Source organism: Canis lupus, chromosome 3 (genome assembly GCF_048164855.1).
Source record: "Canis lupus baileyi chromosome 3, mCanLup2.hap1, whole genome shotgun sequence".
In the NCBI taxonomy this organism is placed as follows: Eukaryota; Metazoa; Chordata; class Mammalia; order Carnivora; family Canidae; genus Canis; species Canis lupus.
Window position 1 is genome coordinate 38541469 of NC_132840.1, and position 24074 is coordinate 38565542.

General features: G+C 40.0%; 1 protein-coding gene across 20 annotated transcripts in view; it reads left to right on the top strand.

Annotated features, from left to right (window-relative positions):
- The window catches only part of FGGY (FGGY carbohydrate kinase domain containing), a 413650-nt gene that overhangs the window by 75399 nt on the left and 314177 nt on the right, over positions 1-24074 (top strand). For 17 of the 20 annotated variants that reach the window (XM_072820441.1, XM_072820456.1, XM_072820442.1 and 14 more), the window contains one exon: positions 1553-1641. In XM_072820441.1, coding sequence (XP_072676542.1) covers positions 1553-1641 — 89 coding nt within the window. Of the gene's footprint in view, positions 1-1552; positions 1642-13494; positions 13608-14368; positions 14476-22515; positions 22559-24074 lie in introns of those variants that run through there. The other 3 variants (XM_072820459.1, XM_072820458.1, XM_072820463.1) reach the window with 3 other exon arrangements.

The window sequence follows — 24074 nt, forward strand, 5'->3', positions numbered from 1 at the left end:
AGAAAAGGGGGGCATAGGAAGATCTCAGGGAATTTGAGGGGAAATGTAGAGAAAGGCCAGTCGTATGTCTATAAAGTAGATGTAAGAACACTCAGAACTTTCCCCTCATTCTAAGGAGATAACACTGGTGGAATCCATTTCTAAACTCTGAAGCATTTCTCACATGAAAGAGATTGGAAGGTAAAAGTGAGCAATCTGTCTAGTCCAACAAATATTTATTGTCTGCTGTGTGTCACCCTCTCATGGATACTGGAATAGATCTCTTGTGGCGCTTCTTCACTGTGGCCCTTAAGGTTCTCCAAGATACTCTTGTGCTTGTGATACATTCCTTTTATTGTGGCCTCTTGGGAAGGGAATAATTGAAACCAGGACTTGGAGAGTTGCCTGGATGGTAGGAAAAACCTTATTTGCTACTGCTTCTGTCTGCTTTACTCTTCTCTTTGTGAAGTTCTACTTCTCTAGGTACTTGGCAGAAAATGTCCACTTTACAGTTTCCAAGTTTATCACCACTCCAGTTCCATCCACAGGCAGAAGTTAAATAACTCCATTTGGATCCTAAGTCTAACTTCCTGAAAGAAGGAATCTGATTGGCTCAGGGAGGTCACATGCCCATCCCTGGTCCAGTTAAGGGCATACGGGGACTGGAAGTCAAGTAGTTTCTACCCTGTGGCTAACTGGCCAGCCCTATGTAGGGGAGGAAAGGAGAGAGTTGTGGGGGTAATATCATAGTTCATAAAACTGACAAGGTCTTTGACATTGTAGTTTAGGTTCTCATAGTAAAGAAAGACAGTACACAAATAATTGTGGGGTGGAGTGGGTGGAGACTCAGACCTACCCTGAGTAGGAGATCCTGGAAGGCTTCTCCAAGGAAGGGTGGGTAGGGTTAACCAAAGGGTGTGGGTGACATGGATGCTGGGAGGCAAGAGGGTGGTAGAGGAAAGAAGCCGCCCAGTGGCAAGAAAAAAATCTGACCACATTGGGAATGTGGAAGAGACTGGAAGAAACAAATGTTTAAGTATTTTGATTATCTTGGTTATGTGCCATTCTCTTTGGCTTAGACAGGAAGTTGTTTGAAGGCAGGAACCAACTATTCTACTGCCTTTGGAAACTGTTGATGTGGGGAGAATTTTACATGACAGGCACATTGTGGGACATGTGATAGTTTCTTAGTGCAGTTTTCTTCCCAGCTTATAACTAACTGTTCAGCTTTGAAATTTTAACTGTGTCTTGAAGTGTATCCTGTGACCCCTCACTGGGAAGATGGATTGCATACCCTCTCGGAGCGTGCTTCTTCCCCCTCCACGTTGGCCAAGGGGATAAAAGGGAAATGATGGTCGTTTTTGGAAGGATCAATAAATGCCAGTGTTTCTTTCCTATATAGGTACTGCTTTTATACCATGCTGCTCCCCGGCCTCCAGCCCCTGAACAGATGTTTTATTGGACATTGTTGGCTATGCTTTTGTTTTGAAAAATTTGAAACGCTATTGAAAGAGGGGAGGGGTAGGGGAAAAAAAAGCCCATAATTGATTCTAATATATATTTAATTTGGCAGAACTTGAGAGAGACTTGCTGGGATAAGGCGGGACATTTCTTTGATCTCCCAGACTTCTTATCGTGGAAGGCAACAGGTGTCACAGCACGGTATGTTAATTACAAGTTGGATTTTATTTGCGCTCATCCATTCTCGGGTGTCTGTATATATATATTGCTTTCTTAACTCGCTTTGACTGGATGTACTGTTTGTACATCTGCATGCGATTTTGCATACTTGAAACATCTTGAATCCATCTTCCACCTCCACTGCACATGCCCAAACACCATTGTTCCTATGAGGCCTGGAATGTTGGTATCCAAGGTGAAGACCATTCATTAAAATTGGACACATTTGAAGGAGACATGAACAGTCCATCATGAAATGTGACTATTTTTCCAAAAGCACTTTTTACGTGGTGAATAAAAGAAAAAAAAATTTTTTTGGGGGGCGGGCTTAAAATGAAGGCAGAGGTATGTTTTTCAAGGAAGCTGATTTTAACTGGATGAGTGTGTTGGTTTTTACATTAACGTACCCGAATCATTGCAGAGTGTGGGGGTCTGTATGCTGGAGTCATAGTATTTTTCAATAAATTATGAATGTTATAAATAACTATGTGCTATGTGGCAGAGACAACTTAAAGAATACTTGGTGTGAAGCAGCAGCTGCTATGATTAATGGTGTGGCTGTGTATGTGTGTGTCTAATAGAGTCAAGTTGAATATGAAATCTCAAAGCCTGCAAGTCTGTTGTCATCCTGACCTCAGGTTTCAGGGGACACACAAGGGGAGGCAGCAGGACAGGGGGAAGGTTTTTCTCATCATGAAAATGATTTAGATAATCTGTATTGAACAAACCTGTGAGAAAGAGGATCATTTCCCAGAGGACAGATAAACCTGTGTAAGTACATTTATTTAGGGAGGCAGGTGTTGATCTTAAAGTCTACTCCTTCAGGGAGGGCTAAATCCTCCCCATTTTCCTTTTTATTTGAAGTCAAAGGAGGCTTGGAGTAGGAGTATCATTTTCCCTGTGCTCTTCCTGTCTATCTCATTTTGTATGATTTGGACCTTTTCTTGATAAGAGTTGATAAGAGTTCAGTATTAGGGGCTTCCAGAAAAGAGATAGTAGAGGACATGTTTCACAAGCACGCCATTCTTTATGTGAATTATCTCCCTGTACCACCAGTGAACATTAGCCACAGGTCTCAGGATAGTGGGGATCCACATGTGTATAATGATGGCCTCAGCATATCCCAGGTACTTACCCTTGTCTAGCGGAGCAAGCCCTGGGGGAGTGGTCTGAACTTTACCCTCAGAAGGTACAATTAGTCACTGTTTTACTACTATCACCAATGGGGATGTCTGTGTGGGGGGTGAAGATCTCATATTGAGCATTCCTCTTTTGGTGTGACATTAATTACCTGAAGTTATTTCTGGAAGGACTTTTTTTTGCTCCCTTTGTGTAGTAGTGAAAGCAGCATTTCCATCATTTTAGCCAAATGGACCTATTAGTCAAAGCAGTGCTGATAGTGCAGCTGTTGGCAATACCCCATTGGCCCCCAAAATTTTAGGGCTCAAAAATAGAACTGCAGATAGAGGAGGACCTTGCTTTCCTTTTTCTTTTTCCTTGAGTGTTATTCAACCCAGGGTGTTGACTTCACCCCTGGTTCTTTCTGATGGCACTGGATAGTCTATACTCCCATTTCCTGGTGTCTGAGGCCATATTAAGACCGCAAAAGTGAACTTTTAAAGCTAGCTCTGTCTCAGATTTAATTGTGGTGGCATGCATACCTACTGTGGAGTCACAGTGTGATTTGTAGTTCTCCATTCTGCCAGATGTGAGTTGTGTGACCTTGGGCATGTCCTTTCCTCCTTTAACCTGTCTTTAAAATAGGGATCATGATACCTACCGTGAAAGCTTGTTGGGACAGTCCTATTAAAGCACCTTTTCCAAACTAGCCTGATTATAGGAATCAGCTGAATCATTTATTCAAAGCACAAATCCCCAGGGCTTCCAGTTTAAGCCTATTGAATAAGATTCTCCATGGGGTACCTGGGAATTTATACATTAAACAAGTACCCGAGGTGGTTATATATGATCAGGTAATTTTGGGGAACATTGGTTAACAGAATATACAGGAAAATGATATATGACTCTAAGGTACTTCACACCTGTGAGGGATTGGAAGTATTTTAAAACTTTTAATGAACTAGGTAAATTTAAAAACGAGAGCTTCTTTTTGGCCCATCAGAATGTGCTCGGGGGCTTCCATCCCTGCCCACCACAATCTGAAACCCTCAGAAAACAGAAAGTTTAATGTTAGAAGTGATTTATTGGCTGTCCAGTGTTCCCTGCCTTTTTTTTTTTTTTCTTATTGGCTGTGACACTCATGACTCATTCTATTTTCATTAGTGCAAATTTGCAATCTCCCCTTCCCCTGCCCCTTGCCCTGTACTCATGAGCACCTTCTGAAGCCTCTTCTCCAGCCTGTCTCCTAGAACAGAGCCTGTGGATCCTGGTTCTGGGGCACCAGGCACCAAATTTCTCTTATGAAGTGATTAACCTCTCCCCGTACCCCTGCCTCTTGCACCTGTCTTTCTCTCCTGTTGGTTCCTTAGTCTCTCAATTCCTTCTCCCTTCTCTATTTCAACCTGCACGATTAGGACAAAACAAGTAAGCCCTCTGAACTTTCTTGATTGGAGATTGGGACAGTGATAGCACCCAATCTGTGGCGTTATTGTGTAGGCTGACCAAGGTAACAGAAGAACTTCAACGCATTGCTGAGAAATGTTTTGAAGGAATTAGCTATTTTATTTAGTTTCCTTTCTCTCTCGATTTTGGCAAGGAGTCTTTGCCTGAAGTTGTTGGCAGGGTGGAAAGAGGGAAATCCTTGTAGTCAGACTGACCCGGGTTCAGTGTCTCATGGTGCACTGTCTGCAAAAACTAGTGAACTAGTTCCCTCACTGAGCCTCAGGTCCTCACCTGGATGTATCCTCTTAAGGTCACTGAGAAGGTTAGAGGTACTGTAGACAAAATGTATAGCACACAGCATTGCAGCAGTGCTTGGTTCTTTTAACGAAAAATCCCCATTGTCTGTCCCCTTTCCTAGAATAAGGGTGATGAGGATCCGAGTTTGAATGTGCCAATACCAGGAAACTTTGGGGAGTGAAACATGACCTTGGCATCATCTGGGCCAACGGGAGGTTCAGATTTGGTGTTTGTTTGGCTCTTACTGTGATTGTTTTGGGACGTTTTGGGGAGATGAGTGCCAGAAAGACTAGAGGGTGTTTTTTATTTTCTCTCTCTCTCTCTGTCTTTTACTTCTTATTATGCTAGTGGTGTTAAGGCTAAAAAGTGATCAGATTTCACCTTGTCTTAAAGCTTTCAGACTTGTTTCTGGCAGTGACGTTGTGTAAGAAGTCCTCCTCATTCTCTTCTTCCCCTATCTGGCTTTGCCCTCCCACCTTTGGTTGTCGTTCTTGTTCCCCTAAATATAGCTACCCTTGTTTATCTGGGCCACTGAGAAAATCACCGCCTGGCCTATGATTGACTTGTAATTCAACTTAATTCTTTTCATTATATGAATGAAAATAATGATTGCTATTTTTGTTATTAATAATAATGTGATCATTATGATTTTCAAGCGCCTTCTCTTTATCTGTGCTAGGCATATTAGCAAATGTGAACCCCACTAGTCCTCATGACCACTGGTTAAAGCAGGTGGTGGTATCATCATTTTGCAGCTCAGAAACTAAAGCTGGACACTTTAGTAATTTGCCCCAGTCCAACCCTTGGATGGGTCACTACCCAGAATTTTGGTTACATGACAGATGGGAAGTCAGAAATTTGAACACTGTAACTTTGTATCATCAGACAAAAACATATTCACATGTAGAAATCCTCCCTCTAAAGAGATCTGAGATGACTAGTAAAAGAATAAGATAAAAGGTGATAAAATATGTAAAAAAAATCACACAGGAGGGAAAATATTATAGGAACAACTAAAATGAAGCTACAGACTTTGTAAAAGCTCTAAGATTCTTCATAATTACTAATAGATTCGTTTCTAAGTTTCCTAGTGGCCAAAGTAAAGAATAGAACATTACAAAGATTAACTGAGTAAACAGATAAAAACCTAACTGCTGATCAGGAGAAGTAGAATTGTTTCTAACGCTGGAGGCTGAGAGAAATTTCTTTTCCTAGCTATCAGAGGTTGGCAATATTTTAGAAATTATTTAAAAGTAAGACCTATTACATTTAACTATAATTTCAAGTACATTTTTTATTTTAAAACAGTTTTAGATTTATAGAAAAGTTGTGAGGACAGTACAGGAGAATTCGTAAATATTTGACACCCAGTTTCCCATATTATCAATATCTTACATTAGTATGGTACCTCTGTCAAAATTGATGGACCAATATTGATACATTATAATTAACTAAATTCCATACATTATTTATACATCAGTAGTTTTTATCTAATGGCCGGGATCCTATCCAGGATACCGTAAATGTATATGGTTTAGTCATACCTCCTTAGGCTTTTCTTGGGTGTGACAGTTTCTCAACTTTGTTTTTGATGACCGTGACAGTTTTGAAGAGGAATTAATCCTGTATATTATAGAATGTCCCTCTAATGGAATTTGTCTGATGTTTTTCTCATGGTGAGATTTGAGTATTACGTTTTTGATGGACCACAGTACCATTCTCATCATATCATATCCAGGGTACACGCTATCAATATGACATTACTGTTGATGTTGACCTTGATTACCTGGCTAAGGTATTGTTTGTTAGATTTTTCCACTCTTAAGTTACTCCTTTTCTTGTATATCGTACTTTTTGGAAGGAAATCACCATGCACAGCCCACATTTAAGGAGTAGGGAGTTATGCTTCACCTCCTTGAGAGTGGGGTATCTATATACATTATTTTTAATTTTTCTGTATGGAAGATTTGTCTATTTTCAATTCACTTATTTTTATTTCTTTGGACTAAAAGATATTGATGGCCAGGCTAAGAATAAGAGACACACTGGTAAGTTTGCTTAAAGGTTACATGTTAGGCACTTGATAGAATGAGCACTGGGTGTTGTATGCAACTGATGAATCACTAAATTCTACCTCTGAAACTAATAATACAATATATGTTAACTAAATTGGCTTTAAATAAAAAAAAGAAATTATGTGTTAGAATTTCTGAGACTTTTCTGAAATGGCATATGAGAAAAGATGGCTGATTTCTAAAATCTCAGGTTGATCTTCCCCTTAGATTTCTGTATGTGATATGTTTATTTCCCTTCCCTTTCCTCTCCACAACAATGTACAATTCTGTGTAAGTTGTCAGTATTCTGTCTTCTGCTTTAAAGAGGTTAATTTTGGGATCCCTGGGTGGCGCAGCGGTTTGGCGCCTGCCTTTGGCCCAGGGCGCGATCCTGGAGACCCGGGATCGAATCCCACGTCGGGCTCCCGGTGCATGGAGCCTGCTTCTCCCTCTGCCTGTGTCTCAGCCTCTCTCCTCTCTCTGTGTGACTATCATAAATAAATAAAAAAAATTTAAAGAGGTTAATTTTATAGTTTGAAGAAACTAATAATTTAAAATAGCAATTATTTTCCTGATTTGTGTGGTTCTCTATGTTTTGAGTTTATAGGGGATATTATTATACTGTTATTCTTTCCATGGTTATTTGCTAATCTGTCAGGAGAAGATTCTGGTCTGGTTATTGATCCAGATCTGTAGTCATTTTCAAAATAGAATTGACAAGATCTCAAAAATAGTATCATATTTAGACTTTTATTCTACTGTGCTTCTTATTCTAAAAAATTGTAAATCCACTTTGCATAATTTATTTTTTACTTCATATATTACTCAGTTTTCCTTATCAGTAAATATTATCTGAAAACATGTTTTAGATATCTGTATTTTACCCTATATCAGTATAATGTCTGTGTCAATTTTGCCAAGTTTTGAGGATTAAAGTTGTGTCTTATTTTATTTGATTTATTTAATTTTTTAAAAAGATTTTATGTATTAGAGCATGAGCAAGGGGAGGGGTCAAGAAAGAGGGAGAAATAGACTCCCCACTGAGCAGGGAGCCTGACGCAGAACTTGATCTCAGGACCCTGGGATCATGACCCAAGCTGAAGGCAGATGTTTCATAACTGAGCCACCTAGGTGCCTCCAAAATGGTATCTTATGTTAATTTGTATTTTTTGACTATTAAATACAATTAATTTTTCATATATTTAGAAACCACTGGTTTTATTAATTTATATCAATGTCAGTTCTTATGTCCATTATACTAATATTTATATTGGATTTTGGTGTGTTCTTAAATATTGGTGAGAACTCTATGAAATCTATCAAAAGCATTGAACTTTTGGTATTCAGGTATTATTTTTGAAAAAATTTTAAACCTACAGCAAAGTTGAGAGAATGGCATATTGAACACCATATCTTTACCTACCTTCTTCAACATTTTCTTCCATTTGTATCTCAAGTGCTCTGTCTCGAAAGTATTTCTTTCACCGAACCATTTGTAAACGAGTTGCAGACATCATCTACTTCCTCCTAAATTCTGCAATGCGATCACCTAGGAGTACTACTGATACACTCCTGTGTAAACACAGTGCCATGATTACACTTAGGACAATTACCATTGATCTTCATTATTTGAATTCCTAACAGGTATCCTTGTTGTTAAGGGTTCCAAGTGTCAATCACTCTTGATTTTCTCCAGGATTCTGACTGATAGAGACTACATAAAAAGCATATTAGCTAAATTAAGAACAAAAGCCTACCTCGTTATTTCAGAAAATGACACTTTGACCTCTAATATGTAGAGCTTCTGGTATATTAGATGGATAGTGCAGCTCAGAAGTGAAACTAAACCAGTATGTATGTGTGCATGTATGGGGGAAGGAAGACTGGATATGTCAACCAGCTCTCTAGTCAAGTAGCTGAGTCAGTAGTATGAATGTAGACCCTGCCCAGGTATACTTACCTGAAGCCAAAGCATGCTGGTTGCACTTGGGCATGGAAAGAGAAGGAGTGTGTTTGATGTGGTTGTAGGTATGGCTGGTCACCTGTCCTTAACACAGTCACCTTTAAAACATGGCTTAATATAGTCCAGTCTCTGCCATCAGACGAGCCCTTACCCGCTTGGAGAAAATTAAGGAAGTGGGGAGATAGGGTGCAAAGTCAGCTGTGCCTCCTCTGGTGCTTCTGAGTGGAGAAAGCAGATTGGGGGGTGGGGGGAGGAGGTGCAGTTTCATACTCCCTGAGGGTTGAGGCAGCAGCATGGCAGAAAGAAGGGAGAAGCTTCCACTATAGTATCTGCCTTTGGTGACATGTCCGTAGTCCACATCCTTTACTTAGTACTTGACTTCCTCATTGCCTTTTGCAGTTGCATATCAAAGATAAGACTTGATTTAAAAAAAAAAAAAAGTGTTGGGATATAATTCACATCTTTTTTTTTTCTTAAGATTTTATTTATTTATTCATGAGAGACACACAGAGAGAGAGAGACAGAGACAGAGACAGAGACACAGGCAGAGGGAGAAGCAGGCCCCATGCAGGGAGTCCGACGTGGGACTCGATCCTGGGTCTCCAGGATCATGCCCTGGGCTGAAGGCGGCAATAAACCACTAAGCCACCAGGGCTGCCCATATAATTCACATCTTATGTAAGTCAGCCATTTAAACTATACAGTTCAATGCTTTTGATAGATATTAATTTTTATGAATTGTAAAATATATATATACGGCATAAAACTTACCATTTTAACCATTGTTAAGAGTATGGTTCAATGGCAATAATTAAACTCATGGTGTTGGACAACCATTATCACTGTTCATTTTCAAAATTTACTCCTCTCCCCAAAGCAAAAACTCTATATCCTTTACGCAATAGCTCCCCATTCCTCCCTTCCGCTACCCCTGGTAATCACAAATCTTCTTTCTGTCTCTATGACTTTGCCTATTCTAGATACCTCATAGAAGTAGGATCATAAAATATTTGTTTTTTTGTGTGCCTGGCTCATTTCCTTGGCATTACGTTTTCCACATACAGCCATGGTGTAACCTGTGCCAGAATTTCGTTTTTGTGGCTGAAGGATACTGCATTGAGTACATATACTACATTTTGCTTTTCCATTCATCTGTTGGTGGACCCATGATGGATGATTGGGTCCATCCTTTTGGAATATTGGAAGGAAGATTACTTCTTCCTTTTGGCTGTTGTGACTAATGCAATGAACATTGATGTATGAGTATCTGTTTGAGTCTGCTTTCATTTTGTCGTGGGCATATACCTAGGAGTGAAATGGCTGGGTCAATCTGTGTTTAGCTTTTTGAGGAATTGCCAGATTTCTCCGTAGCGGCTACATCATTTTCCATTCCCACCAGTATTGTGTGAGGATGCCGATTTTTCTACCTCTTCACCAATACTTTATTTCCTTTTGTATTTCTTATTATAGCCATCCTTGTAACTATGAAGTACATCTCTTTGTGACTGAAGGCTTGATTTTTTAATGTTAGAAATCTGAATGAAAGTGAAATTGATTGAATTTAGATTATCCTAGAGGTAACATTTTTTTTGGTCAGACCTTAGTTGAAACTGAATAAGGATTCTTTAGGAGTGTCATAAAATTAAAGATTTCTGGGGGGAAAAATCAAAGTTGTTCTTGACATGATGAATGCTAAGGCTCTTTGACTTGCATTGTTTCATGGTCATATTGAAGAATGATTTCCAGAACAATGGTATGAAACAGTTTTTCTAGGTTCTAGGAAGAACAATTCAGTCATCTTCTTATATCAGCTTATTTTTTAGTATATCTCATAGTGCTGAGAAATGGCCTGCAAATATTAGCTTTCCTTTTCCCTTATTTTTGGGAAAGAGGAGTGCTTTCACTCTCTGTAGAAGAAATATGATCTTTTCTTCTTCACTAAGACATAATAGAGAATTAAAAAAAAAACAAACAGTTGATTAAACACTTAAGGGTTCATTCTCATCTGTAAATAAATGGAGACGTGTAGAGTCTTGGCTGTGTCAGCCCCGTGAAGTCATCAAGGGCACTAGCTCTTTTATTTTTTCTTCACCATCCTTCATCCTGACTTCCATCCTCGAGGTGACCCTATGGTCCAGGTCAGCTGCTGGAGTCTCTGTTGTCCAGTCTGTATTCTTTGTAGCAGGGAGAAGGAAGACAGGGGTGCTCAAAAAGGATGTTCTGCTGTACCCATGTTCAGCCTTTTTTAAGCAAACATTCATAGAAGATCTATAGAATACTTCAGTTTGTATATCCTTGGCCAGCCCAGGTTTATTGTTACGCCTCATTTGAATGGAGCCCAGCTAAATAAAATAGACTTTTAGTTGGATGCATTGCTACCTGAATGAAATTGAGTTTCTCTTTCTACTAGAGCAAAAAAGGAGAATTAGTTTGGGCAGGTAAAAAAATAATTGCAGAATTGTCATTTCTCAGTAAATTGCATTGACCTATATGTCCCAGATACCGATGTGTAATCCATTTATGATAGTCATCAGGAGGAGGGTGAGGATGGCGGAAGTTATGGGGGAGGTGGTATATGGTTGGAAGCAACGTAGTTCACAGTTTCTGTAATTCAGTCATTGATTTATTCTTTGCATATATATTAATAGAGCATCCAAGAAGTACCTAGTCTCTAATCTAGCAGTAGGTACGTACACATTTGTTTAAACTCTTCAAATGTATGTGAAGGCTGGAGCCAGATACTTCTTAGCCCAAAGCTTTGCCATTTATCAGCTGGGTGTATTGGGGCAAGTCATTTAATCCTTCTCAATCCCAATTCCCACTTAGTGTTGAAGGAGGACAAAAAGTACATCGATTTGCTTTATGGAGAAAAAGAAGCACCGTGAGTTACACCTCTGTCTGGTTCTTGCCTCACAGCAGTGTGTAAGAAGTGCTACTTCCATTTCTCTTTTTCTTCAGTTCTTGTTATTTTTATTTTACAATTTTAAGGTGGATATAAATTCTTTTTAAACAGCTTGTGCATGGGGTAGGGAGGATGGGCCTTTGAGCAACCAGATAACCTGTTTGATAGCCTGTCTGCCCCATTTGGGGGTTTTGTCTTGGCTGTGATGTGATCAGGGGGTTCAGTGAGTCCTGGAGGGTGAGACTTCAGCAAAGGTCTCAGAGCTATTCTGGGCAAGAAGAAATGGGTAGTTGTCAAGAGGCTGAAAGTCCAGGTAGGTAGAAGAGGATGGACTGTTCTAGGTCCATCAGGGGGACACGGAAGGGCTTCTCATCCATGCCTAACAGAAGCACCAGAGTCAGGGCACAGACTGTTTGCAATGGGGAGTCCTACTGCTTCCCTACACTGATGCTTGACTGTGGGATCACTGATTGTCTCTCTTTATCTGCTATGTTGAGACTCTGTGGAAGGATGAGTTTCTTCCTTCACTTTGCATTTGTAAAGTCAATCTGGACAGAAAAGGTTAAGAATCTTCATCTTTGTCCTTTGGAACAAAGGAGGTAAAAATGTGTGACCCCAGGTGGTTTTGTTATGCACTTTTTTTCAGCCCTCTGCTGCATACATCTAGACATGAATTTTCTGTGCCCGAAAGATGATAGCCGGTATGACTGCGATTTTCCAACCAAGCAGCAATATAGCGTTTCCTTTACCTAATACTTCGCTCTAAGACCTTGCATCACTTTTAGAATATAATCCCGTTTGCCCTTTCAGTATGGTAAAGTAGAACAACTTCTGAATACGATTCTGCATTTATCATTCTGCTGGAAATGCTTTGAAACTGAAAACGTTAAATAGAGATCTCATTTTCCAGGTGACGTGTCTGAACCTCAGAGGGGTCTCACTCTGGGGTTGAAACCCGTGGATAGAGTAGCGATTAGATTTTGAAGGGACACCTCTATATCACACATTGCTTAAGGGTCCCTTCTCTGACCCTGAGGCATCCCTCAGACAGACAGGGCATTGTGGTCCTTGTGGTAGCTGACATTTGCTTCGTATCCAGAGGGGCCGCCTCTGTTGGACAGCTCTATTGTGAACTTTTGTCATTAGGCCTTTTGAATGTGTTGTACTTTGTGATTCTGCGGACCTAGTTTTAGTCACTGATGAAAGGTATAACAGTCAGTCCTGGGGCCCATGCTACTGTGAAGGCTTGCCTGTGTTTGAGACCTACGTCATGAGATGCACAAGGTGGCGTGGTGTGGAACTTGGAAGACTGGTGTCTGGAGCAGCCAGGTCACCTTGGGCCTCCTGGCACTTGGTTTCTTTGTCTGTAAAACTTAGTGGTTGGATTAGGTGATCCATTTAGCCCCCCTAGGACTAAAGTTCTCAGTCTCTTTGGATTCTTTCTTAAAACTCATTCCTTTGTAGAAAGTTATTGTTAAACTCTACCATTATAATTCAACCCTTTGGGCTGGAATTTGATGTCAAAATCCTGTATCTTTTTCTTTTCTTTTTTCTCTTCTTCACTTCTGTTTAGTTTCTTTTTTTATATATACCTTATTTTGTTTTTCTTGTTTTCTTCATTTTCCTTCCTTCCCCTCTCTAAATTATTATCAAGGGCCTTTGAAGAGAATTCTTAAATGTTATTAAGAAATTGCAGTCAGGGAGTCCTTTGTTCCCAAGCCATTTAGAAGATTGCTTTTCCTTTTGTTAAATACAAAAAATTGTCAACCTATGTCGTTAAAATGTGCCAAAAACTGCATTCACCAATAAAAAGTGTCAGCTCTCATTATTTCCCAGATATTATTCTTTTCAAAAGCTGAGCGCTCTCCCCCGGCTTTCTAAACAATCTTCGGCTCATTCATCTTCCTGGTTTCGTTACATTTTTGAACTTCTCTGGGTCTATATAGGGTGGCAGCCTGTCTTTTAAAAATTAATGGGTTCCAAATGCCATTCAAACCTATTTCCGCCTCAACCTCCCGTTCCTCTCTCTAGCCCTGCCTGTTAGGAGTCTTATTCTGTATAAATATTGAGCTGGAGATAGTTTCTAAAGAGGTGTTTGGACTTTTAATTAACACTGACAGCCTGTCTGCTTGGGATTTTGCTCTGCTGTCTCCATGGAAAAGTCAGGCAGGTCAGTATGGAGAGGGGAGGGAGGCTCCACAGTGGATATGTTCCTGGCGGCTGGCCCCAGAGACACTGAACTCTGAGCCAACCATGAAGTCATTTTGAATTTAAGGAGTCTTGCTAATCCAAAGCAATGTGTCTTAATTTGACAAAGTAAAGGCTGCCCGATAAGCAACCCTAACTACAAGTTCTGTGACAGGGGGGCTGTTTGTAAGTTTAGATTGTGCTAGAGAAATGTGGTGCTGTGGAAGAATGGGCTCATTTTCTTCTGTTTACTCCTTTTCCCACCCCATCCCCCCTCCTCTCCTCTCCTCTCCTCTCCTCTCTCTCTCTCTCTCTCTCTCTCACTCACTCACTTTGGCCCAATTCAGCCCTGCAGTCTGGCCTCTGCAGTGGCTTGATGTGAAATTTGAGAAACATATGTAGTTTTCTATTTCAGGAAAATGATCTCAGGGATTGAATGTGTTTTTTTTCTTTTTTTTTTTTTTTTTGTTGGCTGTTAAGCTCTGATCTTGCCCAGTGTGGTTTTTTGATGATGGGAAAGAGGCTTCGAAGTGTTTTTTATCAGAATTTCATGTAATAAACCTGAAGGATTGGTTTCTTTGGTTCCTCCCCCAGCCCACGACACAATGTCATCTATTCTGGCAGAAGTGGGAAGAAGTGCGCATTGTTCATCTTACAATCAATTCATTGCTGCTGGCACACATACACAAAAATGGCCACTGTGTCTGTCTTTCACAAAAGCTATTTTAAATGTAGTTCGGTGGAGGACCAGGGGTCTGCATACTGTTGCTCATAAAGGGACAGAGATCCATGGGGGAGAAGTCTGCCTTTGTTTGGGCTTGGAAGGGCCAGTATTCTTCTTTGTTCTGGAGGTGAGTGCCAACAATGGGCCTAGTGCCCTGGAAACCAAACTTCATTGATCCAGCCATGCAAAGGAGGTACAGGCCAGCATTGCTGGGGCTTGTCGGGAGAAGGGCCAAGTGGAGTCAGGCAAGTAGGCTGGGGTGAGGCTGACGTGGGCACTGGCTGAGAGGTGGGAGGTGAACTCAGTATTTTCTGTTAGGTCCAATCCACCACATGTCTGAAACATGGCTCCAGCCCTTGGAAGCATCTCACTCATGGTGGAGAAAGGCTCCATGACTGTGGTTATCCACCAGTCATGAGCTTCTTGAAGACAGTAGCATATATGTTTTCATCTTTGCATCTTCGGAGCACTTGCTGAATTAACAAGGGAATGATGTGCTTCGATGGAGGTTTCCACAGGATGTGCTGGGGATATAGAGACGGGATCAGCCTACTCACCCTCAGACTTGGGGTGAGGTAAGGAAAATGAAGCAGAAGAAAGCACAGGAAAGGCATATCCAGAGGGAAGGGAGCTGACATTCCCGGAAGTATTATGCAATCTGATACTTACATTCTATCATTTTTACAGATGAGGAAAATAAGACTCAGGTCAAGCCATGCATTCAAGATGACACGGCTACTAGGAAGCAGAGAAAATCTGAAGCTAGATTTCTGTGGCTCCCAAGCCATTCCCCGTGTTGTGGCCCATCTTACTAGCAGGGAAGAAAGGATGAAGACTCTAGTTCCTCTCACACTGAAGTTGGCTCTACTTTCTTTTTTGTCCTAGGTGAACTGCCTCCTTTGGGTTCCCAAGATCTGGCATTTGTTGTAGTAGGTTGGAAAAGTTTAAGAGACTTGGGCATTAGCAGAGATGGGCCTCCCATAAAGTGAATGCAGTGAAGCTTAAGCTTGACTCTTACTTGCGTGAACCCTTCTGAGTGTTGGCAGTTGTTGGGAGTTGTAAAATATTTCAAGTGAGGAGAGGTTGCTAAAAGAAGTATTTCTACCTAGGCATTTCTGATCTCATGCATTCATCTTGAATGCATGGCTTGACCTGAGCCTCAAAGCTCAAGCTGTTTGTTTCAATTTTTTCTTGTTGTAAATATTCATCATTACACCTGATTTTAAATGAATAATTTAGTATTCCTTTTCTCAGAGAGTCCCCACAAATAAAAGCTTCCAAACCTGGATTTGCCCTGGGAAGTGGTGTGAGAGGAAGGAGTCCTTCATGGAGGAAAGAATGTGAACTATGGGGTAGGAGGCTGAGTTTGGATTCTGGTATAATATGAGAGCCTGGGAACTGATGCTGTGACCTTGAACCATTTACTTACCTTTTCTGCACTGTATTTTCCTCCTTTGTACCTCATAGGCTTGTTATAGGGACAGAAAGAGTTCATGTGTATAGAACTTCTAGGACAGCCTGCTAAGGACTCAGTAAATGTTAGCTGCCCCTGCCACACTGTTCTACGTGACTCAATAGATGGAGCTTAATACCAGTGTTCGCCATTAAAACATTGATCTTCTGAAGGGTATAGTGCAAGGATAACTCTAGACTTCCATTAAAAATCCTACAGATTATATCACTTTAGGCATTTATTTCCTTGGCATCTTTGACCGTCATCCAAATGTCTTCAAATAAATTTTATTATATGGAAAACTGGTGATATTTTCACAGAACTGAGACATGAGCCACCTTCATCTTCTGCTGCTCTTCAGCACACACCTGCATTCCAGCCCCATCCAACATCCTCCAAGTCTCTGGGCCTCTTCCTGTCCTCTTGCCTTTGCATATACTGTTCCTTCTCTTGAAACTATCCTTCATGCCCTCTTTACTTTTTCTTTTTTTTTTTTTTTAAAGATTTTATTTATTTATTCATGAGAAACACACAGAGAGAGGCAGAGACACAGGCAGAGGGAGAAGCAAGCTCCATGCAGGGAGCCTGATGTGGGACTCGATCCAGGGTCTCCTGGGCTGAAGGTGGCGCTAAACCGCTGAGCCACCCCGGCTGCCCCATGCCCTCTTTTCTACTTGGTGAACTGTTGCTGTTGCTCATCCCCTAGGGCCCATCTTCAATGTCATGTTATTTGTGAAGACTGTCAGACTCCCCAGGACTTCTCCTCTTTTATACACTTGACCCTTAACCAGCATGGGGGGTTACTGGCACTGACCCTCACGTGGTTAAAAATCCACATATAAGTTTTTATTCCTAAACAACTGTCAATTGTTGACCAGAAGCCTTACCAATAACATAGAGTTGATTCACACATATTTTGTATGTTATGTGTATTATGCACTGCATTCTACAATAAAGTAAGCTAGAGAAAAGAAGATGTTATTAAGAAAGTCACAAAGAAGAGAAAATATATTGATAGTATTGTGCGGTATTTACTGAAAAAAATCCACATGTAAGCGGACCTCTGCAGTTCACACTCATGTTGGTCTCGGGTCAACTGCACAGTCACTGTTTCTCAGCATGTTTTCCTTCTACTAGTCTAGGAAGCTCTGGAGAAAGAAACAAGAGTTTATTCACCTTTGCAGCCCCTGGTGCAGAGTGTGACAAATGTTAGGAGATGAGAAATTTGGGGGCATTGATTGGAAAGAGTTTCTCTTGTCACTGTTATGTTTCAGAAGTCATAATAGTTCCAGAAAAGCTGTTTGGTGTGATTACACAGAATCATGTTTTTCCATTAGTTTATGCTCCACTTTAAGAAATGTACTTCACACCTGATGGAGCTTCAATTTGAAATGACTTTCTAGCCTTTTCTCTTTGCTTCCCTGCTTTTAACCTCTGATTTAAGCAGATAACAATTGGTAAATAACTGCTTAAGTTGCCTTCCTTGCCAGACTGCAACTTCGTGAGTGCAGGACCTTGTATGTTTGGTCCACAGCTCCATCCTTAAGCCTTGACGCTGGGATCTGTACGGAGTAATAGTTATGGATGTAGAAAAAAGTATATTAATAATAGTATTGGTAGTCTAAACTAATTTCAGAGTACCTAATATGTGCTGGCACATTGTGAGTATGTGGCATACGCTAGCCCTGTCTGTCCTTCAATATTGCCGTGTTTTGGGTACTGGAATTACCATGTAGACTTTGTAGCTAAGGAAGCTGAAGCTCAAAGCGGCCAAGAAACTTGTCCAAAGTCACACAGTTAGCGAGTGATAGATCTGGGATTTGAACCCAGGCAGTTGGTCATAGAATCCAGGCTTTTTACTGCTATGCTAATTAGTACTAATTAGCTCAGTAACTTTTTTTTTAAACTGATTATTAAAGGAGTCTAATGAGACCTATTTTTCAAAAGAGTTCATTTGTTAGGTGATTGTTCATTTAAACCATGGTTCTTCAAAGTGGGGTGCGCAGACCAACATGAACATCGCCTGGAAATAGATTAGAAATGGATATTTTCCAGTCTCACACCCACCTGCTGGAGTAGAAACTCAGAAAGGGGGACCCAGTAATCTGTGTTTTAACAGATCCTCCAGGAGTTTCTGATGGGTGCTAAAGTTTGAGAACCACTTCCTAAGACTAAATTATTTCCTCTGGAATTTTACTCTTTTTTTTCTTTGTCCTTTATATTTGAGGGTAAAAAATAAAAACATTTTTTCCAGGTTTATTGAGATATAATTGACATATTACATTATATGCTTATGGTGTGCATTGTGTTGATTTGCTACCCTTATGTATTACGAAAGGATTACCATGTTAGCATTAGCTAACACCTCCATCACATCCCATAATTATCATTTCTTTTTGTGTTGTGAACATTTAAGATTTACTCTCTTAGCAACTTTCACACATGTAATACAGCACTGTTGACTCTAATCACTATGCTGTATGTTAGGTTCTCACAACTTATAGCTGGAAGTTTGTACATTTTGACCAACATTTCCCCATTGCCCCAACCCCACAGCTTCTGGCAACTACCATTTTACTGTTTCTATGAGTTTGGCTTTTCCACATTCCCCTTATGAGTGACATCATTTTGTCTTTCTCTATCTGACTTATTTCACTTACTATAATGCCCTTAAGGTCCATCTATGTTTAGCAAATGGCAAGATTTCCTTCTTTCTAATGGCTGTGTAATACTCCATTGTATATATTTACCACAACATCTTTATCCAGCCAGCCAGCCACTGATGGACACTGAGATTTTTTTTCTCCATATCTTGGCTATTATGAATATGCTACAATGAAGATGAGAATACAGATATCTCTTAGAAATCTTACTTTCATTTCCTTTGGATCTATACCCAGAAGTGGGATTTTTAGATCACATGGCAGTTTTACTTTTGATTTTTTGAGGAACCTCCATACTGTTTTCTATTATGGCTCTACCAGTTTCCATCCCTTCCCACGGTGCATGAGGGTTGCTACTTGCCAGTACTTAGCTCTTTCTGATGATATTTATGGCTTTTCTTTAAATGAGTCCTACTTTTGGATATCTCACCTCTGTGTACCTCTGATTTATGTGACATTTATATGGGGGACCAAGCTCTAACCTTAGTGAATGTTTTTGTTAAGGTTCTTGAGAGATTTTGAGGTTTTGGGTGTATCTGTAGCTTGGTGATGGTTTGTTGTTGTCATTAGATTTTGTTTTGTTTTGTTTTGTTTTGCTTGTTTTTTGGTGCTGATAGATTTCAGGATCTGAGAGCTTTAGGAATACAAAACCCCCGTCCTCCAGCCCTCTCTCTCAGGCTCCTCTAATTGGAGGGTGAAGAAGGAGCCCAAAGATACAAGGATTACAGAGGCAGGGCAGGTAACAGAATCAGGAAAGGAGGAACCTCTTTCATGTCTTTACACTTCCCAGAAATATCCTTGGCTGCTATGGACGTTGGTTTACACGTGGTAGAACAAAACAAAACAAAACAAAACAAAACAAAACAAAACAAAACAAAACACTGGACTCTGAATTGGACTTGGAATCTTGGTTTCAGCTTTTTTACATACGTGATTTTAGGAAAGTGACCGTGCTGAACAGAAATTTCTTCATCTGTGCCATGGAGATACCTACTTGATGATGATGGTGGTGGTGGTGGTGGTGATATGGGAATTTATTGAGGCACATGGTGAACATTTAAGTTCTACCTATTATATTTGTGTTGAGGGAAAGCAGTAAGAGCTAGATTTAGTCACTAGCATCTTTACCAGACAGTCTTCTGAGAAATGGATTGTAGGTTTGGCAGAGCAGCAAAGACTCGCAAGCATTCCTAAATGGCTGGTATTCCATGGAGTGGAGTTCTGGGAGGTCCACCAACCAGAGAAAGCCAGGCACCAGGTTGAACGCTTTATGTCTTAAATCTTTTTGTTTTCAAAAAGGTATCTAAAAGTGATTTAACAATGTCAGGATTTAGACATAAGTTTTTTGTGTATGTCTAAGAGGCCAGTGCTACAAGTCAAGGCCTCGGGACTGGAAAAATATTGATGCAACTGTCGGAGGTACATGGTATTTGACCTTCTATTAATAAAGACAAATTATTGCATTTCTGTGATATTTGAGTCTCCCAGAACTTCCCTTAATTCCACTGGTATTCCATTCCACAACTACCAGGGCTGTGGGGACGAGGGACACAGGGTTGTGTTTCTGATTAATGAGGTGGAATCTCAGTCTGATTTACTAAACTGAAAGTCAGAGAGGGTTCAGATAACAACATAGCAAAATTTCCTGAATGATAATAGGCACAGAAATAATGCGAGTATTTGGTGGCACAGCAACAATTTGGCCAGAAGTTATCCACAGGATAGAATGCAAGTCATGGAGGAAAAATAAGTAGGTAAGCACAGCTAAATAGAGGGCAAGGCAAATACAGAGCAGATTAAACTGGGAGCAGAAGGACTTTGCTGGGGGAGGTCTTCAGGGACATCTGCAGGATGTAGGCAGTGGAGCGTCCACATGGCTGTCTGCTGGCACCATCCCACTACACGGACTGCTCCTTTTCACCCAGGCTTTAGTGGCAGGTCACGCTGGCATAGAAAGGTAGGGAAGTATACTCTGCATTACTTAAAAGAAATCTCAGCTTACACAGAGCTGTGTATTTTTTATTGTCGCCTTTGCTGCATTCGCAGGGAGCACTTCGGAATTGGCTCGTGAAAGCCTCAGACTTTAAGGGAGCTCATTCTTGTTTGACAATAGACCCATCAACATCCATTCTTGCCAACTCTCCGACCTTTGGAATAATGTGCACTTGGGTCTGGCCTGTCAATGTCTGTACAGATCCACCCATGTCAAGGACTCAGTATTGTCGCGAGCACGTCTGAAGGAAGGGGTCCTTCTAATTTTGCTCCTCCAGGACTCATTTTGGGAGAAACCAACTGCTGTTTCTTGCCCTAATGAGATGTGACTATGGAAGGATTGAGTCTGTGGGGCCTCAACTTACATTATGATCCTGTCCCCTTTTATTACAAGTTGCACATGGTGTTTTCAGCCTTTTGTGTCAGCATTTTTTAATCTTCAGCTGCCATCAATTTTACCTGATTCTTGTTGGTCGCGATTATTGGATGTAAAAGTATAAAAAGAAAAAAAAAAGTCTTTCCAAAAGTCATTTGTCCTGGGCACACAGGATATGTTGACCTTTCCACATGGGTCTATCTGGGGGCTTTTGGCCATGTGGTCAGTTCGCATTGGGTTTTGGGACCACTCTATGTGTGTTTCAGGCAATCCAGATGTTGTGAAATTTTGCAGAATGAGAAAGAAAAGCTAGAGAGAAGTCTGATTTGATTTGACCCGATTGAACCCGATTGGCTAATTAGGACAATACAATTACTGATGGTTGAACTTGTTCATGTCTTTACAAAATAGGAATGAATAGCATTGCTTTATGTTTACATAGTTCCCATCTTTTTAAAGAACTCAAAGGAGTGTCCCTTTCTTTATGCCCTGTTTCCAAAATATATCTGAAGTGTTGTACGTGATTTCAATATGTAGGCACATCATCATGAAGGACAAGTGAGTGCAGTGATCATATGGGAAGTGCCTGAAAATGGGATGAGGACAGCCAGTCAAGATTCCAGTAGCTATGAGGCCTTTTGGTATCTATTTCTTCATCTGTATGGTGAGGATAGTAATAGTCCCTGTATCAGAGGGTTACTGTGACCGTTGACAGGTAAAGCATTTACATAGTAATTCTGGCACATGATCAGTTCTCAATAAATGCTCTTGAGTTGTTTTTAGAATCAGTCAAATATGAATTTGTGTGTCCTCGCTGTCACTTATTAGTTGTATAGTACTGGGCAATAATAGTAAAAATCAAAATGACTGCCGTTTATTGAATATTAACTTACAATGCCAGACCTTATGTTAAGTATTTCATTATTTCTCTCTTAATCCTTTCTCTAACTCTCTGAGGTAGGTAAGATTATACATCCATTTTATAGATGGGTAAGGAAGATTTAGAGATGTTAAGAAGCTTGCTCACCATTGTTACAGAACTAGACTAAGAGCAAAGCTGAGTCTTTCTAAATTTCTCTTTAAAAAAAAATGATTTTATTTATCTATTCATGAGAGAGACAGAGAGAGAGAGAGGGGCGGAGGGAGAAGCAGGCTCCATGCAAGGAGCCCGATGTGGGACTCCATCCCGGGTCTCTAGGATCATGCCCTGAGCCTAAGGCAACACTTAACCACTGAGCCACCCAGGCATTCACCTCTCTAAATTTCTTGTTCTAAGTTAGCTACTTAGGTTTCCTGGGCCATGGCCTTATCATTTGTAATAGGAATAACAATAATTATTTGTAGGGGTTATATATTTTACATAAAGTGTTTGGCACTTATAGGGCACTGTTGACAAGGGGCACTGTGATATTATTATCATCCTTGATAGGACGTTTCCATACAACAGAATTTAATTTTCTTTTTCTGATTCCTCATACCATATGTATACCTGTAGGGACTGGAAGAAAGTTCTTAAGGATGGGTTCTTGCATATCTAAGAACTTTAGGATAGTACATATAATCTAGAAGTGGATGGACACTAAATCTGGGTGCCATGTAAGGAAAAGCACAAGGGTTCATGCACTTGAACAGGTCCATGGCTTGGCCTCAACATCTTGCTTTTCTGTTTATTCTGAAGGTTTTTTGAGGAAAATGGCTCAGTTAAAGACAAGCATCTGGGAATCAAGTAAGTTTGGATGGTCGGGTGGAGTCAGCATTATACACACATTTCTGGCATTTAGAATAGACAAGAGTCCTTTAGACTGGTATGTACAGATGGAATATTCTGTGATGTTTTAGCCTCTGTGTCTTACCTTAGTAAGTGAAAACATATTATAGAATTAGACTGGGGGCCACTTCCTTATTTCTCTCCTCTCCTGCTCTAGTCAGATCTTCCATATGAAGGATCAACGCCCACTTCCTTCACTTATTCACTTACTCTTTCCCTTCTCAACCCTCTATGGTAATTTCAACCTTACTATTTCACTTAGAGAGCACCCCTTATCCTCTTACTGTGGTTTATTTTGGAAACACAAACCCCAGATGTTTCTTCTCACCTGCCTATCAATCCCACATCCTCCAATGACACAGAGTTTTAAGGAATTATCCTCTTATGGCATATTTTAAAGTTTATGATTTTATTTTATTTATTTTTAAAAATATTTTATCTATTTATTCATGAGACACACACACACACACAGAGGCAGAGACACAAGCAGAAGGAGAAGCAGGCTCCATGCAGGGAACCCGACGTGGGACTCGATCCCTGAGCTGAAGGCTGATGCCTGACCACTGAGCCACCCAGGTGTCCCAAAGTTTATGATTTTAAAGATTGTTTAGTGGGAACAAGATATGTCTTGGGGACTTCATTTTTCTCTAACTCTTTCATTTTATGTACTCTATAGTTTTTAAAATTTTGTATCAGACACTTTATCATCCTTGTTCTTGTACATAATTTTGGAGTTTGGCTTCCTTGTGAAATTTGGGGATTGTAAAATTGACATTCTGCTCTTAATTCACCTTAATAAGATATGAAGAATTCCAGAATGGAACTTTTACTTTTTTTCGTTTTCTTTTTGGAACTTTTTTTGAAAGCCTCTTGATATAAGTGGAACTAAACAATCAAACATTGTATGTATTCTTTATTGTTGTTTTACATTATGAGTGTTAGAACCAAGCAGTGCCATAAAGATGAGAATTATCTCATTTTTAATAGTACTGTGCTTTATATTATTTATCTTTTTTATGTGGACTCATAGTCTCAAAAAAAGGTACAGTGTTCTTTGTCAGTTCAACTAGGTAATGCCCTAGCTCTTGATATTATCAATCTATTATCTATTATCAATCTATTATTAAATTATTTCGCATTTTTAAATAATTGATTTGGTACATGATATTAACAGTTTTCAAGATCATCATTAATAGCATTTTGCATTCATAATAATATGAATAATATGAGTAATACTATGTAATATTCAGCTTACTGGTATGTCTTCACCATATAAAGCCCATAAAGAATTTTTTTTTCACCTCCCCAGGTGGATCTAAACCACTTACATATATTTAGAAGTGAATATTATGATATTAACAATAAATCTCAAACTACTTTGTATTAATGACTGTTGTTAAACTATCTAGATATGGAGGAGACTCTGGTGATCATCACACACAGGTTAAATTAGTATCAGAATGGATATTGAAAA